Below are 19,522 nucleotides of genomic sequence, written 5' to 3' on the forward strand. Positions count from 1 at the left end.
ATATCTTAGTCTACTAATAGTCTGGATTCCCAATCCAGTATATTCCAATGTAGTTGATATCTTTTCTTTTTTGTGTGTGAAGTAATTACTGCTCATCTCTTTTGGATGGCTTATTGCTGATTCAGTCCCTGTTTTAAGCCCCAGTGTCATTGAAATTCTGAGATAAGTCAGCTATTTTCAGTCTTTGTGCCACACAAACAAACATCAAGTACAGTTGAAACGTGAGAACTGTACATGGCAAGACTTCTCCTGCTTCAGGATGGCTGCTAACAAGAATGATAACGAGCTATTCTTAGGTATTTGTGTTCTAAATAAGTAGAATGGTTTCCAGTGACAATGCTGGACCTCAGAACCTTCCAGTCTTGCTCACCTGGTGTGAGGGCTTTTGTCTTCAGGGGGGTTTAATGAAAATAAAAATCCTTTCTCATGAGGCATAGCAAGTTAGCAAGTGGGAGGGGATTCAGAGGTAATGGAAATCCTGCCCTAATTTATCTAGGCCTTTGTGCTGTCACAGTGATAAGCACAAACTGAAAAAAAGGGTTTCCAAAAATGGCTTGACACATGTAGATATTCTGTGAACTCCATTCCTGAAGCTGTTATAAATGTAAAGGAAGGTGAGATCACTTCATTTACGAAGGTTTTTTACAGACCATCACTGTTTCCCAGGTAGGTACTCCCTGAGAGCTTCTCCTGTTAACAGCTGATGATTTTAACACTTCTTTTCACTTTGTTTGAGATCTTCTGGGGGATATGTGTACACTTGCTTATTTCCATGATGTGCTCCTGGATGCTTCTTTGCCTCAGCCATTGAAGGAATTCCAGGACTCGTAGTGTAAGGCAGTTCAGGTTTGACTGTGTGATTGTAAGGACATGTAGATGCTTCTCATCACTGGAAAGATTAGTGGTATGCAGTGGAACCGTCTTTATCTGAAGCCTAGAAGAATCTATATGTACAGGCTGAACAGGTAGTTACGAGCAGCTGTGACACAAACCAGGATGAAGCACAAGGTGAATGTATTCCATCACATTTAGTTTTCTCACAGCATTTTGTGCTAAAGTATTAAACACTTTGTAAAAGTGTTCTGTCCTAAGGGAGCTAAGGTGCTAAAGGAGTACTGTCTTGAGAATGGATGGCTGTATTAATTTCAGTGTTACCTACACTTGGTCGACTCACTGAGGGGCAGGGGAGGATGAATGTGGGGAAGGCATTCACAAGACATGGAGGCTCGAGAGTTTGAGGGAATTAGATGGTTCAGGCATCTGTCCTTTGTCAGTTCTGAAACAGCATAGACAACAAGGACTTTTATTTGACAAGTGCTGGATATGCATACAAAATGCAGAACATGCTGTACAATTTAGAACTTTAATAGTGCTCTCTGGACACCAGGCATTATGCAGGAACAAATAAAAACAAATAGGAAATTTTCTGTTTGTTAAACAGAATAATGTTATTCTGTTTAATATTAAACAGCAGCTGCAAAGCATGACTGTCCTTGAATGTTTTTGTGTATTTAAGTAGTAGTCTTTAACATTTACCTTATGACTAAGTAATGATAAGTATTGAAAGATCATTACTATTCTTTTTTAAGCGTGAAATGAACAAATTAATTTTATTAGTAAAGTTTCAGTGACCTGTCTGGAATCTAACCAATACTGAGTATAAGTACCAGCTGAATAACTGCTGGCACTCCAATATCTGGCTTGTAGAGATGAATTGGGGTTTCACTGTGAATTTTGTTTCTCGGGGAATGGTTGCAACTGACATTATTTTTCCTTTCACAGTTGCACATAAAGTGTTGTACATGAGAGTTAATAGGAATATTACTTTTTCTCCTTGGGGATTATTTAATCTTTGTTGTATCCAGCCTTTGGAACCAACGATCAGTGCTGAACTATCAGAGCTGTGAAGAATGTCTCTACTTCTAACTTCTCTTATTTGAAATTGAAGCATTTTATCTGATGTAGTTCTTGTATTTAGGAACTAAAGTTGCTCTGGTTCAGGCTCACATTGCTGGAGTCAAAATCTGGATCTGTTCTGTAAAGATGTTTAATACTGGAAGATGCTTATTGCATTTTTCAAAGGCTTTTTGTTAGGATTTTGGAAGTAAGTAAAGGCTTGTGGCAGTGTGGATGAAGATTTACAAATACCACCTGCTGGAACTAATGTTTAAACATTCCTTAGTTAAAGCTATAAGCAAACATGTTAGAAATATTCAGCTTCTTTATGAGCAAAGGAATCATATGTATATCAACATCAATTAAAGCTATTATTATTTTATAATAACTGCATTATCATGTATTCAAATTATGCTTCCATTTCATCTAGCAGCGTTCTGATCAATCATATGTTGTGATCTTACTCCATAAAGTCTATGGGGAAGGAGTGAACACCAGGACCTTATTCTTTTGATGCAGAAGGGGTAGAGAATCCTATCAGTGCACAGTCATTGGCTGCTGTGAGAAAACCTTGTTTTTAAATATCCAAGGACTTCAGTATTATTGCAGTGGCCCTCTGAAAAGCATGAGGCTGTTTTAAGCCCCACAGATCAGGCAGACCAAATTGGCTCTAGGATAAATGCATGTGTTCCTGTCTGCTCAGCCAGTGCTTGCAGCTGCCCCTATGCATGGCACTTGCTTATATGGAACTGAAATGCCATCTAAAGTCTCATACTTGTTTGAAGACTTAGTGGGATAAGTTCTGTTTTCTCGTTCATTCCTTTCTTGTTCTTAAAGTTCTCTTCCTCACTGAATGAAGTTGCCAGAAAAAGAAAAGTGCAATACTTCTCTCTTGACTGCCTAAAGAGGCGGTCATACAGCCCTAAAAATAAACAAGGAGTCCGAAAGAGAAGTCTTGGTGAAATTCGGGCCCTCCCTCAGTGGGAGTCCTGCCATGGATTTCAGTGAGTTCAGGACACTGTCTGATGTGTTGGCCATCTGCTGTGGTTTTGTTGATTTTTGGCTGGCTGTGCCAGCCACAACTTGTTCTATGTCCCAGAATAGCTGCTTTGATAAGATATTTACCATTACAAGTATGGAACGGGTCCTCTCACCAGCACTTAATGTTACAGAGTAGCTGTCATTTAAAAACACAGCCGACACTTTCCTAAAGTTTCTGTGGGGGTTATTTTTAGTTGTTTCTTCAGATTAATGGTGGCCTTCTGGGAAATAGGCAAAGCTGAAAATGCCATTAGAGGGAACAAAAGCAGCATTTGAAAGAGTTCATGTTCAGGAGTTCTTATTTACCACTTAAGCACTAAGGTTATAACTGGTGGGTGCATATGATTAATTCATTTTTAACAAATGTGATTTCTAGAAGGTAATTCAGCATTGGAAGAGATGGAGTTTTGCTTGCTGAAGTTCTTGTAGGGCTGAATGTGTATCTGTTAGCTGAACCCATTCTGTGGTCGCCAAGTCATTTAATAGAGTATCACAGGGATGTCAGAGATTTCCCTTTTGGAAATGGAGGCTGAGTTAGTCCTTGATAACTTGGTTCACTAAAATTCATTCAAGCTGAAATTAATGTGGATACTTAGTGTGTTTTCCAGAACTGAGCCTTTAGCATAGAGTTTGGTAGTTAGTTTTGTTATTTTCTAAGATCATTTTGCTTTAGAGCAGTATTCTATCTTAAAGATGGGGAATTGTTTCTGTCCCATTCCCTTCCATCTACTCCCCCCAACTCTTTCAAATTACTATTTTGCAGCCCAAACTTGAGGCACTATGTGTGATGATGATGAAACCACTGCCCTTGTTTGTGACAATGGGTCTGGGCTTTGCAAAGCTGGGTTTGCAGGAGATGATGCTCCAAGAGCTGTGTTTCCATCCATCGTTGGACGCCCTCGACATCAGGTTTGTTGGTACAGAAATGGAAGTGCTGCCTGCTCGCATTTGTGAGACTCGTGGCAGTGATAAAGGATTACTCAGGTGAATCTCCTATTTGTCTTTGTGGGAATTGAGCTTGTTAAGAACCAGGTAATTGATCTACATATCTTTTATACAATGGGCTTCCAAATCCTTTGGGAAAGGTATTCTTCAACTATAAAATGTTGACTGTAGAAGAACACAAATGTTTTAATAATGTGGAGATGTCTTATGGGAGGAAAACCCAAAAAAGTTGCTATATCAATACAAACATAAAAGACAGAACGCTGCTAACACAAGAAACCAAATGAATAATAGTGGTAAGGTCCTTTTATTGTTCCATTAAACAATAGCAGTGCCCATTAAATGTCTGAAAAAGATCTCTACCGCATCTCTTAATCAACTCCAGCAAGGCTAGAAAAGATGAATGTGATTTTTCTTGAACTTGACAAAGGTCTTGCTTGCTTAATTAGTTTTCTAACCATTCCTTTAAAATTAGAAGTTGCCAGTTTTCATTGATTTTGTTCTTATCTGAGTCAGATTTTAATTTTCTGAGGTGTATAACCCCTTCCCTGAAGTTCTCTGTCTTCTTTTGCCACACTGAATAAGCCTGTTTAGACAGGCATAAAATATTAAGCTTTTTAATGAATGTGTTTTGATCACCTCTATGAGTTATTGAAGTTTAAATGTCAGTTGTTGAAAGCATGTCCATTCTTTAACCTCTAGAACTGTTCACTGGCTTTTAATTGTGATTGGAGCTGCCGTGTCATTTTGCACAGAGAAACATTTCAGTGACTGAGTTATTATCCATGGCAAAATTAAATATATATATACAAAATATATATACATATATTTTAGTATTGGCTGAATAATGTTGTACCCAGTGTCTTATTATATTTAGAGAATGATGGACTTCCTAATGCAAGCATGATAAAGTTAATAAAACTATTATTCAACATGTTAGTTTTCTTTTACAAAATCTCTTATATATGTTTCACAAAAGAGCATTAATTAATGCAGATTTTCAAATGTTTATTATTTTACCTGCATTGTTAAGTGGTCTACTGGCAAAGAGCGATCTCACCACTGAAAGGCAGTAGTGGAAATGCTTGGACACAAAGTGCAAGCAAATATATGAAGTACATCTTTAGAGCCAAAACCATCTTCTCTCCCTTTCATCTGCAATTAATTTCAAATAATTCTTTGCAATGTTGAAGTACCCACCTCTCCTGGAGATACCGTGGTTTTACTGGTGTCTTCCTAGGTATTGCTTCTACACAGGCATTTGCTGTGCGTGGTGTAAGACCCCAGCTTCGTTTCTGCAGCTGTGCTGGGCTTCCTGGAGGGTTTATTGAGGGAGTTGGTGCAGTCAGTGGTTACCAATAAATTCACATTTTAGTTTGGCTTTGTGAAGTACATTGTGGGCCAACTGTAGCTGCAGTAAATACAGTGTTTCACATGAGGTTTAGACAGTATTCTTTTTACTGTGCGTGATATGCATTATATGCTGCACTAATAGCAGAACAATATACTTTGCAGGGTGTTATGGTTGGAATGGGTCAAAAAGACAGCTATGTAGGGGATGAAGCACAAAGTAAAAGAGGGATCCTGACACTGAAGTACCCCATTGAGCATGGAATTATCACCAACTGGGACGACATGGAAAAGGTGGGTGTTTACTTTTAATGTAATTTTCTTAAAGCTACATCAAAGACAAAGAATTTTCCATTATTGCAAACCAAAGGAAGTCCTTGAAGGAATCCTTGAAGAAATCTCAGTACAGCTGAAGGGGTGGTGCAGTGTACCAGTACAGGAGTCCAGTGCTCATCAGGCCTTAGCACTATTGGAGATGTTTTAAAAAGTAAACATTTTTCTTCAGGTATTTGTGGTATGTTAGACAAGTACTTTATACATATTTTCATTCCTGAAGTTCAAACTGAAACAGAGCTTGGTATGACCTGATTGGAATTGACTAAAGTTAGAGACACTCAGGTTGCAGTTCATCAGAGGTGTAACAGAAACTTAAAGGAAGGTTACTTCAGCTGGTTTTGAAACCTGTGAGGTGATGGGATGATTTTCCCCTCTCAGTACCTGCATACATGAATGGGCCATGCATGATGCCCACAGATTGTATTGCATAGAATGCACTCACTGCCAGTTACTTCACAAAGACCAGATTTGTGCTTCCTGTTCCTGTACCAGCTTTCTAAGCAGAGGACTTTTTCCCTGGAGCATGTTTTCCCATTGCTGATTCCAGTGAGCTTTAATACCAGTGTGGTGATGAAGCTGCTGCATTCCTGGCATTTGGGCAGCAGAAGGGTGCTGTTCTGTGCCCAGAAGCAGGCATGGTAGTGCAGCGTGGCTCTCTTACTGTGCAAAGTCCTTCTCATATTGCATGCATCCTGGTCTTTGCAGGGAGCACCTGAGCCTGTGGGAGTACTCTGTGTCTGCTTAAGGGCAGGGCAACAACTCAGCTGTGTGTTCTCATATAATTCAGCTGTGGTGTCACAGACACAAACTCACACCAGTAGTATGGGGTGTACCAGGTGAATAGACTGAAGTTAACATGGAAGCAATGGGACTTCATGTCTGGATGTGAATTGCCCACCTACTCCTCTAGATGGAAGCATAGTGTTTGCATTTCATTATTTCACTACTACCTGGGAAGGTACCGTGCTTCATTTCTATGGTGTAGAATAGATGGGAATATAATTCTCATTATATCATTCTTCCTGATAATTTTCTTGCTCTCTGTGTTGAGTGAAAAGGTTTACTTACTCTCAGTGAGTTGTCTCTGCAACCAAATCTGTCCTGTGTAGAGCACGTGCTGGTCTTTGCTTTCTGGGTAATGCTCGATGCTGGAGCAGGCTATCTAAAATGCTGCACAGTAGAAGAAATGAGGAAATTGCTGGGGAATGTGACAAAAAATTTGAACAAAGGCTTAACAGTGTAGTGCCCAGCCATGAACGCATGACAATAAGAGGAGGTCACCTAAAGACTGGGTCGAGTGAATGAGAAAGGATGAGTGTATGTGTGAGGGGGAGCACGGGTGGGGATGCTGCGGGTCGCCCAGGCATCTGTGTGAATCAGGAACAGAACATGTAGGCAATGAAGCAAAGCATTCATCTTCTGGTGTGCTTCAGTTCACAATATTCAAATTGGGACTGTTTTGTTTTTCTCTGGATGATAACACAGGCCTTTGTACATCACCGTTAATTTGTTTGCAGCTACCAAGCTGGCAGCACATGGGAGGGGAAGCTTTAGAGTGGGGAGATTTCTGGCCCTCATAGCTACATAAATGTTTAAGTGTTGGAATAATCCCTCTTCAGTAATTTCTCTTAGCCGTTCTGCCTGCTGTTTAAATTTAATTCCTGTCACCTGTTGAAATTAACAGGGGACTGTTCTCATTTCTTGTGGAATATCATTATCCACTATTGTTATCATTAGATCAAATCTAATGGTCTGTGCAGCACCTACTGCTGCCTGGGTTGGAGGAAAAACTTGCAAAATGCCAGAAGTTTCAGCAGGGTCCATTCTTACTAACACTGTTGAAATCTTCAGTGCACTGTTTATTATGCACAACTCCTTCTCTCCTTTCCTATCTGAAGTTGGGGTGTTTTCCTTCTCCTTTTGTATGACGTATATTGTTCTTTATTTTACCAATTACTTTGTTTTGTTCAACATTATTCTGACTTTGTTTTCTAAAGCTTTGTATGATAACTGCTGAGTCCTGGCCTGAAGCACTGATTGAGCACCTGGGGAAAGAACCCAGTCAGCCCTGGGAGCACAGGTGAAGGCAATTCAGCTGTGTGACTGGAAGGGGTGCAGCCTGGCTGCACTTCTCTTAGACCTCATTTAAGGGCTGACTGCCACTGAGGAAGGATCTCTTTTTGGAGATCCCTACTTGGTGTGACGCTTTCCCCTGCAAACCTGGGATCTTCTGTTATGGGTGAGCAGTCTTTTTCCCTTCCTTTATAGCACCTTTCTATCACACCAGTACTTCTGTCATCATGACCTCTGTTGTAAAGCCTTTCCCATTCTGTCCAATTGCTACAGCCTCCAAGTGGAAATGGCCTGTGCCCCAAGTTCCAGTTCTGGAAACATCTCAGTTTACACTTAAGTGGCTGAGATGGTATGTGTTTTTTTTCTAGGAGATAATTTCCTTAATAAGTAATTCCAGCACTGAGCTGGAATTATGTAGGTGCTTCTTGTAGGTGCTTCGGACCTAGATCTTTTTTTTCTGCTTAAGCTAATTCTGGAGCCTAATAGTACTTTTTAAGAGATTAATCAAGTAAACTTGACCGTGAAGCTGATGCTTTGTGCTCAGAAACAAGTTCATTAGGTTGGACGAAGTTGGAATATGATTAAAAGGATGGAGGAAAAAAAGAAGTGGAGGAAAGAATTACATGAGAAGATGAACAAAATATTTCAGTGTGGTACAAAACAATCTCTCTTTGAGCTGACATCAAGAAAATAATCCCTTGAGTTCCTCATAGTCAGTCCTCAGACAAAAAGAGTCTTGATGGGTCAGGAGAACAATCAAAGCCAGCACTGTTGGTACAGGTAGCACCTCCCAGTGTGAACAACACTACAGTGATTCACAGAAACTGAGAAGTGCAGTTACTTGGGATCAGTGACAGTTTGATTCAGGGCCTACAGGATGAAATAGCTGTGGCAAAAACAACTTTTCATTTCTGTGGAAATAATTAGATTTATACAGACTGTCTTGGCAATGGCTTACAACTGGATCTCAGCCTCCACGCAGCTTGAAGTGGAGAAATCTCTCCAGAACTGGCAGTTCAGTGCTCGGCTCAGCTCCAGTGTCAGGGCACTGAGGCTGGAAATGCAGCAGTGTTCCCATTTAGAGAGGATGATCCATCATCTGTGTGGGGAATCCTGGCTGGCAGGGCTCCCTTGTGTAGGTCGTATTCTGTTGTTCAATATGGTAAAAACCCAGTGGTTTTGGTTAATAAAACAGGGCAACATTTGGCAGCTTCACTCTTGCATGCTTTTTCTCTATTTTATCGTATCTATAGAAAATTTATTAGGACAGTATTTGAAATCTTCCTGCGTAGTGTTTTGTGGACAGAAGGAATAATTTCATGATCACTTTTCTGAAGCAATTTTCATTTTAGATTTGGCATCATTCCTTCTACAATGAGCTCCGCATTGCACCAGAGGAACACCCTGTGCTGCTGACTGAGGCCCCATTAAACCCCAAGGCCAACCGTGAAAAAATGACTCAGGTATGGTGGGCCACGAGTTGGGAATCATGGAATTAGTAAGGCTGGGAAGACTACTATGATCACGCAGGCTGGCTGTCAAATTGTGCCTGCCACTGCCCTAGGCCAGGTCACTCAGTGTGACATCTAGTCTATTCTTGAACGCTGCGAGGGATGGTGACTCCACCACACCCCTAGGAAATGCTGCGCTGCAGATAATTTCTGCATGAAAACCATACAGAAAGCCATGGTGTAATAGTCCTCAGTGTTCAGGTTTCTTAATATGAAAGATAATCACTTAGGGCTAGCACCTCCCATAAATAGACCTTCAAAGTTCAGTATGGTCAGAAGTCCATATTGTGTGTTTGACTAGTGATGTAACTAGAAGTAAATGTGATTTACATACAGATATGGAAGTAAGATCACATGGGAAAATCAAGCGTAGGTCTGAGCTTCCCTCTGTGCACACATTTGGCTTATATTTAATAGAAAGATTATGCATCCATTCAGGAACAGTGTAAATATTCTAATTAAGAAGTGAGGTTGACAGCACACGTTTCTGGGGGATAACGCACAACAATGAAACATAAGAAAAACCTAGTTTATGGCAAACAGAAAGTGTAGTTTATACATTACACGTGTCTGGGACTGTTTCTTTGTCATTATGCTGTAATGATAAATCTTGTTTAGAGGCCTACGGTTTATTACCTAATGTATTAAATTCATTGCATCAATTAACTGTGAAATATCTAATTAATATATTCTTTAATTGTCAACAAACTTTTCATTAAAATAGACTTCACTGGCAAAGGCATTAGCTTATGAAATCCAAAGTTTAAATGCAACTCCCTGATTCCAGTGGCTCTACACTTCTCCCAGATGGGTTGGTGAGATGTGGTCATAGTAGTACTATTAATGATGGAGTGGCATTACGTGGGGTAGGTGGCACTAGTTTAAGGAAGAATAAATCCCATATGGTTGTCCATATTGCTGCTTCCTTGTGAGCCTTTACTGTTTGTTTCTGGCTGGAGCCCTGCTGAATAGAAAAGATATTCCATCTGCTCTGATTAAAAAATGCAGATTATCTGACATAGAAAGTGAAAAGAGTTGGAGCTTTTTAGGGTAGAGAAGATGGGGGACAAGATGAGAGAACATTGAATGTCGTAAGTTGGAAAGGACTCGCAAGTTTCATTAAGTCCAACTGGACCGCCCAAAAATCAGACTCTGTGAAAATGTTGTCCAGATGCGCTTGAATTCCAACAGCCTGGGACCCTGGGGAGCCTCTTCTATACCTTGGTGAGAAACCTTCTGATATGAAGTCACCATAAAGAGAAAAAAGTGTTTGCTGGGGACAGAATGGGATGACATAGGCTTAAGCCAAACCAGGTGAGGTTTTAGCTATGCACCAAAAGAAACCTGAAGTTCGTCTTTCACTAGATATGATTGCTAGAGTAATCTGAAAGCTCTAGCAGAGGAATTTCTGAGACAGAGCAAAAGCTGTGCCAGGAATGGTCAGGTTTTCCTTGAACTAGGAATAGAATGGATTATTCCTTTCTTTTTCCAGCTGTGTTTTTGTGAATTTTTTAACTTACATATAAATACTTTAGACTGCTACACTGTTGCAGTGGGGGTGAAAAAGTTATCCGGAGTCACTGCCTTTAATGAATATTATCAGTAGCAACCTGATCTAGTCTGAGGTTCATTAAAAGGTATCCACCAACTTCAGTGATTTTTATATGAATTCCTAAAGAAAAAATGGCATGCTATTCATAGAAGAGCCACAGTTGTCTTAAAAAAATAACAAAATCATAGGTTTAGATTGGAAGGGATCTGAAGGATCAAGCTCCAACCCCCCTGCCACAGGCAGGGTTGCCAACTGCTGTATCAAGTACTAGATCACACTACCCAAGGCTCCATCCAGCCTGGCCTTAAGTACCTTCAGGGAGCGGGCACCCACATTCTCTCTGGGCAACCAGTTCCAGCACCACATCAGAAAGAGTTGTTCTGCTGTCTCTTTGGATACTTTTAAGTGTAGCTGCTAAAGATTTGTGAATTCTTGATTACAGATTATGTTTGAGACGTTCAATGTGCCAGCCATGTATGTAGCAATTCAGGCAGTGCTGTCTCTGTATGCCTCTGGAAGAACCACTGGTGAGTCTGTCTGAGAGTCATGTTGTCTGCCTGTCCTTTGCTTATGCATGTATGCACTACTTTGCTGTGGCATGGCAGCTGTTTATTAAGAGGAATCAATACCTATATGGAGAAAAAAATGCCTTCCACAGTTCCATGCAAGTGCTTCTTGGTTGTTCTGCTCTTCGGGGTGGGTGTGGGCATAGGCCTCGTGTTATTCTGCTTATAATTATCAAGTCACAACTACTCAGTAATGTGAACAGGTGGATGGTACAACTTGATACTGCCCTTAGTTGCACAGCATGGAGAATAGTTTGTATCTTAACTGGGCTGTTCCATACCTGTCATTTCCTTCTTACTTTACATCTGTTTGTATTGTCAAGCTCCATTCCCCATACAAGATAAATAGTGCTCAGTCGTTAAATCAAAATTTAAGTATTGAATGTCTATCACCAAACCTGATGTCTGCTGTTAATTAGCGCATCTGCTCTAGAATTAGCATGTAGTTCTATTCTTATTGCTATTTAGAATCTGATTAAACATCAAGACAATAAATTACTGTTTAGTATCCTTTTAGTCTTAATATGCTTTGAGAAAAATTAAAATACATCTGTTTACGTAGCCTGGTGCAACAGTATAATTCTATATAAAAGGATCAACAGCCTACAGGAATTACAAACTGTTATAAATACTTGTTTCATGTCTAAAATTTGACTGTTTATATGCATCTTTGATATCAGAAATGCTTTATTCATTTTGAGTGGAAAACATACACTCACTTCCATTCTTGAATAGGAAATTGACTCATCTGCAGACAGATAAACCATGGTTACATCTTCCCACATGGAATGATTTCTTTTAATGGCAGACAGATTTTTATGTGCAGTTTATATACTATTTCATGTCTGTGAAGCGCTAGCAGTCTTCTGAAATGAAAGGCTCCGTATGTGATCGTTATTGTTAGCATCTGTTCAGTAAGAACAATACAATCAAGTTGCTGAATGTTACATGTCTTTTCACAGACACGGTTGCTTAGTTTGAGCTAACAATTTCATCTCACATGTGAGCTCTTTCTGTAATAAGAATGACAGAAGCAATTGGGTGATCGTCTTTATTTGTTGCTGCATGTTTCATTTTAGAATGAGGAATGTAGAGGATCTGTATCAGTGGAAAATATCCAGCTTCTCCTTTACTTTCTCTTTTCAGGGATAGTTTTGGATTCTGGGGATGGTGTCACACACAATGTACCTATCTATGAGGGCTATGCCTTACCCCATGCTATTATGAGGCTGGACCTTGCAGGCAGAGATCTGACTGACTATCTCATGAAGATCCTTACAGAGAGAGGCTATTCTTTTGTCACCACTGGTAATGAGCTATATTTTGTATGCACTTTTCTTATATTTGTTCTGGTAGTTCTCTTATTAAGCTGGCAATATGCATAAAAAACCGTATCTCCAGTAAAAATTGATCTTTACAGTATTTGGTAACACAATGCATCTTTATCAGCATATGAAAGAAATTTGGTAATGCAAACGAGAAGTAACCTAGTTAAGATGTCAGAGAGATCAGAATCCAATGAACTGTTTGGCTGCCCTGGCCCTAAGGAACTGTGCATGAGAATGTCTGTGTTCAATCTGTTGCACTGTATGTTTATTAAAAACTTACTCTCTGCAGCGGAACGGGAGATTGTGAGGGACGTGAAGGAGAAGCTTTGTTATGTGGCTTTAGATTTTGAAAATGAAATGGCAACTGCTGCTTCCTCCTCCTCTCTTGAAAAGAGCTATGAGCTTCCTGATGGACAAGTCATCACCATTGGAAATGAACGATTCCGATGCCCAGAAACTCTCTTCCAGCCATCCTTTATAGGTGAGACAGGACATTTCTTTCTAGGGACTTAGCAGAATATAAAAAGCGTGGTTTGTCAGAAAGTACAGGAAACTTTCACAGCTGTAGGATCCTAGATGTTTGTCCTCAGATGTCCTTAGAAACGTGCAGCTTCTATTGGGTTATTTTGTTCTTTAGAAGTTGCTTCAGAAAGATCTCTGTTCTTTTAGAGTATGAGAATTTTAAGGCAGTTTCAAACTTTTATGAATGCAGTAGAAGTTTTAAGATGATGTTTGGAGGACTGTTGAAAGATCAGTGCTTTTTATCTTGACTGATCTATAACCACACAGTGCTGATAATGTTTTTAAACAGAAGTAGCATCTGGATTATAATTTTCTGATATTAATCTCTGAGTAAATCTTTAAATAAATAATATAAAACCAAACTTTATTTTCCAGTAGCTTTATCTATAGTGTTAAAATTCCCATTCTCTCAGTGGATGTTGGCACTTTATGTGGTAACTCATCCTGCTCTCACTAATTTCCCACTTCCCTCTCAGACTGCACTCATGAGGACCCAGCAAAATGTCTGTAGGCAATTTGGCACTGTTTCCATTGTACAGAGCAGCAAAGCTAGCCACGCTTCTATGTGAAAATCAAACTATCCAAGCATTAACATAGCTCCAAGTTCTGTATCTGGACAGGAGTGAGATTTACAGAAATTCCCTTTGATAGAGGAATTTCTTTACCAGAAGTACAGTAAGGATTGCAGTTGGTGCTAAAGGATGCTTATTGTCAGAAATGTGGTAATGGGACTCCTCGATCTCCTTCCTATCTGAAGCTATTCCATAGCTTCTGGAATCTTGTTAAGGGAGATAGATGAAGGAAATAAGCTTGGATTTGTGAGCTTTCCTTTTATTTTCCAGATTAATAATAATAAATTGTCAGGAACAAAAAGAAATAACATGGTGAAAACTTCTTTTTCACACAGGGATGGAGTCTGCAGGCATCCATGAAACTACATACAACAGTATTATGAAATGTGATATTGACATCCGTAAGGATCTATATGCCAACAATGTACTCTCTGGAGGAACCACAATGTATCCTGGTATTGGTGACCGTATGCAGAAAGAGATCACAGCTTTGGCTCCAAGTACCATGAAGATTAAGGTAATTTTTAGTGCTTACCCTTCTTTCATTGGAAAATTATGTCCTATAAGCAAATTTAAAATGTCTGATTGAGTGCTCAGGTCTTGCATCAGGAGTCCTTATGGTAGGAGGGTGTAGACAGGTGGCCTTATCCCTCTGTTCCTTACACCAGCTAACTCAGGATTGAAAGAGGAATTTGAGAGGATAGAACTGAAAATACCAATGGGTAGATGAGCAATTTGAGAAGTTACTGGGAGTATCATAGGCTTCAAAGTTTAGCCATCAGTGAAAGCCATTAGTAGTGAAAAGGATGAAAGAAATTTCAGTAATAGGCTAACTGTTCACTAATAAATTTGAAATTTAGTTAAGTAATTAAAGCATAGGAGAGCTAATGCAATTTAGCACTGGCTAAATGGGGAAGAAGCAGCCCAATGTCTAGCATCTAGCTAGGGATACAAGGCTGGTGTGTCCAGCCTTGTAAATAAAGAGCTACTTTGTTCTTAAACAACAACAACAACAACAAAAACCTGGACCTCCTGTGAAAGTGTTTATTTATGATCAAATTATACTGATCTCTTACATTTGAAATTCTTTCTCATTTGTAAATTTTTTGTGGGTATTTTGTGGGCTGCCACTTATTCATTCTGCTGATGGTAATCTCTACTGACTAGAGTTGGAAGGCAGAAAGCCTCTCAGCCTTTCAGCCCCTCAGATGGCTTATTTCATTAGAGTTGCATTGGAACAATGCCTTTCACCTAGTTATTTCATCCAAAGAAATGTTACTGTGTTATCCACTTGCCACGTTACTTATGACAGATCACACTTCTCTTCTAGATGATTGCACCACCAGAACGTAAATACTCTGTCTGGATTGGGGGTTCAATATTGGCATCACTCTCCACTTTCCAGCAAATGTGGATTAGTAAGGATGAATATGAGGAAGCTGGGCCCTCTATTGTCCATCGCAAATGCTTTTGAATACTTCCTTTGGGTGCTCTCTGTGATAAGTAGTGCTGTTTCTCTACGCATTACCTGCTCTTCTTCACTCTGAGTGAATCCTGGTTTGGTTTTCCTCTACTTGCAATAAAGCACACTGTGTGGATGTCATATGAATTAGGACATTACTTCTAAGCTTTTAATGCTCAAACAAGACTAATGTTTCAGTGATGGTTGTTTTTCAAGGTTAATAACAACAATTATAGTGCACAGTTTGTAGACAACTCCCTCTCCCCAGTTTGTAAGGATCTAACTGCTGTATATGGAGGAGGTGGCATACCTTACAGCTTTATGTTAGTTTCTGCTAACTGGGGGTAAGTCTGAAGAATGTAAGTAGTATGGGATTCTTACTAATTCACCCATGTTGAAAGATTTTGGAACCATATGTAGCTTATTTTGTGCAGTTCAGTGGCAGACAGGATTTTTCTAAGGGGATTTATTTTACTGAGGATACAGAGGATTTATGTGGGAACTACTGTGCACGTGGTCTTTTGGTAGTGTTCATATGGGTGTCTTTCCTTTGTCTGCTGAAACTGTTTGGCAGGAGTCCTTTGTCTCCCTGTGACCACCACTCACCAACAGCAGTGAGTTTCAACAAGCTACAGTGACATTTGCACATACAAGTAACAGGCTAACTTAGTTCTCATATTGTTTTATTCATCTCTTTTACTGGGCAGTCAAAGGATATTTCATTTACTTATCTGTATCTGTGCTATGCTAAGCTAATGGTTACGAAGTAAATAATAACCTTTTAAATATGTTATTAAAATCTTCTGGGTTTAATGGATCAATAAAAGTGTAATTATCCATGTAAGGCTGATGGTGGCATATATTAATTTCATAGAGTCTGCTTTATCTGTTATACATAAAATAGTAATTACTGAGTTCTAATTTAATTTTATTATGAAAATGGTTTCATTTCCTTGGAGTTTTCTAGTCAAATAATTTTTAAGTGAAAACAGAATTGTTTTACACTTTCCATAAAAATTTACATTTTCCTGGATAAGAAATGTTCATAATTTTTTATTTTATTTTAATGATAATTAAATCAAATTGTGGAGATCATGTTTTACTGTTTCAGGTACCAGGAAAGTGTGTTCTATATGATTCTGGATTTCAGACTGCTGGTGATGTAGGGTTTGATGTCATTCATGATTTAAATCAAACCTTTAAAGTTCCTGCGCTGTGAAGTAGTAGTACATGATTTTTGTTTTGTTTGGTTGTCTTTTAATAAATGACCACTAGTGAAGCTTCAGGATGTGGAGCTTAGCCCAAAGCACCCTAATGTGCTGGGGGTGGGAGTGGGACCAAATCCCAAATTCCTGACTCCCAGACAACTGTTCCACTAACCGGACAATGTGTGCATATCCTCCCTCCCTTTCCTCTTTGTCTTCCTTGGACTTCAGTGCATTTTGTATTGCTGCCTCCCGAAGCTGTTGCACATGACCAATGAAGACAATTTTGCCCCCTTTTCAAAGGTGGGGAAAAGCTAAGAACTTTATTTACAGACCTCTTCTTGTAACTTGCTTGGGCTAAACTACAAGAAAAGCTGCTGTGTTTACCTTTCACAGAAATAAATTTACTTTCATTTTGATAACAGTGCTTTTTTAAGGGCCCCAGCATTTCAAAAGCACTGAGGAATCCAGTGCTGTTGTAAATAGTTTCTGTTATCCTTGGAGACAGCACAGTGGGCTGTGCCTGAGTGCTGTAGCTAAGGGCAGTGAATGGTCAATTCACTGTGAATTTTCTGGTGAGTAGCATCTATCTGCTCCCTGTTGAGTGCTCCGATGCAACCAGGTAGCTCAGAGAGAATATTGGTCTGATGCACAAAATCTTCTTGTGCTGTATTCTGCAATGGAGGTCTCTGCTGCACAGATTCTTGTATAGGAAGGGGTGGAATGCAAACCTCCAGGAAGATGGTTGCCTTCGTTTCCATAGTTGCATTGCAAGGTTGTAATTCTCTTCTTCAAGTTAAAACTATCTATCTCGGTGCAGCATAAGCAGAGGTTCGGCCTTCACTACTCTTGAATAGCAGGCAGTTCACATTGTCATTATTCATGTGTTCTCAGTCATCTGTAGATCACAGCAAACATCTCGCCTCTGAACTGCTTAAGGTTTATTGTGTTGCTCAAAGATCTTGTAATTGCTGCTAAAACTGACAGTAAATCATCTATGTCTAGGCTTAGCACTATTAACTGACCTTTAGTCAACATAATTTGCGTTTCTATCTCAACCTCTTATAGGTGTGATGTTCAGCAGCCTTATAAAGATCTCTGGCATTCAGTTACTTTTACAGTCCTGAGTAACATCAAAGTGAAAATCCCTTTATTTTGCTAATAATCAGCTTGTCCTACTTTGAATATTAAAAATGAAAGATATTTAATTTTCCAGTTTACATTTTAATATATCCTTTCAGTATATAATCACAGCTTGCTGATCAGTGCCCAAGGAACTACGAGGTCTCACAATTTCATTGCCTCCTTTTGTACAGAAGAAGTTGTGAGAAGTCCACGGTAGCAGTTCAGTCAAATACCTGGATAACTGTAGCATGTTTTGAAACAAATCCACAAAAGAATGCTCTGAATAGTATACTATTCAAAAGAATACTTTCTTCTATGTTAGTTAAACACAATTACCTGTGACTTTTTAAGGTTTATTACAAGCTAGGCTCTTTGCTCGTCAGACGCTTGGAATGTTTTCTAAACTCCAGCACTTAACGTTTCTCATTCTCTAGGCTGAAACTGGGCAGTAGATCTCTACTGGGGAGGGGAAAGAAATGTCTAATGGCCTGTTAATTTTAAACTGTTCTTAGAATGTGAGTTGCAAAGAAAGTGAACATTTTGTAGTGTTTTTATACAACTGGGGGTGTTCTTTGTGCTTCTCTTTATTCCTCCCTTCCACAGGTCTCCTCCTCTCCCTCTCTAAAACAAAATTCTCTTCAGTCCTTGGTTGGCATTTATCTATTGCTCTTTGCACAGCTGGGGCTGAGATGTGAGCTCTCAATAGCTGCAATTGAGTGTTCATCCTGCAGCTGACTTGTTTCTCAGCATGTAAGAGCCTGATTATGCTCTGAATACATCCCTAACAATCTCCACGTGGAATACTATTCAAAATTAAAATACATTTTGAAAATAGAATTAATTATGTGCCAAGAGCAAATACAGATAAAAATAAATAAAACTATTAAGCTTTTTGTGCAACTTGGCAAACCTCTGCTTCTTTGAGAGAAAGTTGCTCCAGTCAGCATGTGAGTTCTACTTTCCTATAGGAAGTTGTACAGCACGCTGTAGAGTTCATGCCAATGGTGGGAGTACCCATAAGCCAAGAAGATACTTCACAATTTGCTCCAAACACTCACCTGCAGTTGTTAATTACTTATTGGCTACCATTTCACTTCAAGGTTGTCTTTAAACCCTCTGAGCTGTTAATGTTATATTCATCTGGTCTCTAATTCTGTGCTTCTTGGATCTCTAATACTCATTCTTTCCTGCAGCCATACAGTGCTTCTTTAGTAGAAATGAGCAAACCAAATTTATCTCAACTCCAGAAGTTAAGACTCAGAAAACACTGCTCTCTTTACCTGAACTTATAAACCTTTAGGCTCATGGCAAGTTATGGCTCCACAATATCTTATTAAATTCATGGGCAAAGGTAATTCGAGTATTATAAATATTTTTAAGAGCAGCTGATGTTGACAGAGAAAGAAGGAAGAGTATCTTGTACAACAAGGACTTCTAGCAGTTATTTGTACTGGTAAGTGCCAGCTTGCAATTCAGATATTCCACATGTAAAATATTATCTTCCAGGAAAACTAAATCAACAAGTCAAAGGCTACTAATTACACATTGTATGGCTAATAGTTATCTCCTCTATTGAGTTGACTATTGCAATTGAAACATATATTTCTAAAGAGTGGGGAAAAAGGTTGCCAAGTAAATTGTGACTGTTGTTTCAAAGTGAATGTATCAAGATGGTCTTATTAGGTGTTACGTTGAACTATTGCAGTATTTCTGTCTTCAGATCAGACAGTGAGCTTCATCATTATGTACTCTCAAGGCAAGAGGAATCTCAACTGCTGGATCCGTGCAGGCCGAGTGTGTCATTCCTTACTGCATACAAACTGATATTGTGCAAAGAAAGCACTTTGCATTTGTCAGAGTTTCTGGTTGTCTGGGAAATCATCTCTGAAAACAGAAATGCTAATTATAACGACTGTTCTTCCCCAGCTTCTCTAGTTATTAGGCTGCAAACAGTTTTGCAGTGTGTGTTACTGTTCCTGCAGACCAGAGATTTCTGGTGGGGAGTGCAAAGCAAAGGGCTTCTGGAGGAGAATCTTCA

The 19,522-nt window shown here is 39.3% G+C and overlaps 1 protein-coding gene across 3 annotated transcripts; it reads left to right on the forward strand.

Annotated features, from left to right (window-relative positions):
• Nucleotides 1-371: 371 nt before the first annotated feature.
• On the forward strand, nt 372-15,998 carry LOC107314384 (actin, alpha skeletal muscle B-like). 3 transcript variants are annotated; one of them, XM_015863544.2, is made up of 9 exons: nt 372-666; nt 3,701-3,846; nt 5,398-5,526; nt 8,994-9,104; nt 11,147-11,231; nt 12,417-12,578; nt 12,888-13,079; nt 14,028-14,209; nt 15,023-15,998. In XM_015863544.2, exons 2-9 carry the CDS (start codon nt 3,718-3,720, stop codon nt 15,164-15,166), a joined length of 1,134 nt encoding a protein of 377 aa, XP_015719030.1. In that variant the 5' UTR covers nt 372-666; nt 3,701-3,717; the 3' UTR covers nt 15,167-15,998. The 3 variants fall into 3 exon arrangements, with proteins under 3 accessions (XP_015719030.1, XP_015719031.1, XP_032300932.1); XM_015863545.2 differs by lacking the exon at nt 372-666 and adding an exon at nt 3,167-3,268; XM_032445041.1 differs by lacking the exon at nt 372-666 and having other exon boundaries at nt 3,657-3,846.
• The last annotated feature ends 3,524 nt before the right edge of the window (nt 15,999-19,522 follow it).

The sequence above is a fragment of the Coturnix japonica genome, chromosome 5 (genome assembly GCF_001577835.2).
Source record: "Coturnix japonica isolate 7356 chromosome 5, Coturnix japonica 2.1, whole genome shotgun sequence".
Lineage (NCBI taxonomy): Eukaryota > Metazoa > Chordata > Aves > Galliformes > Phasianidae > Coturnix > Coturnix japonica.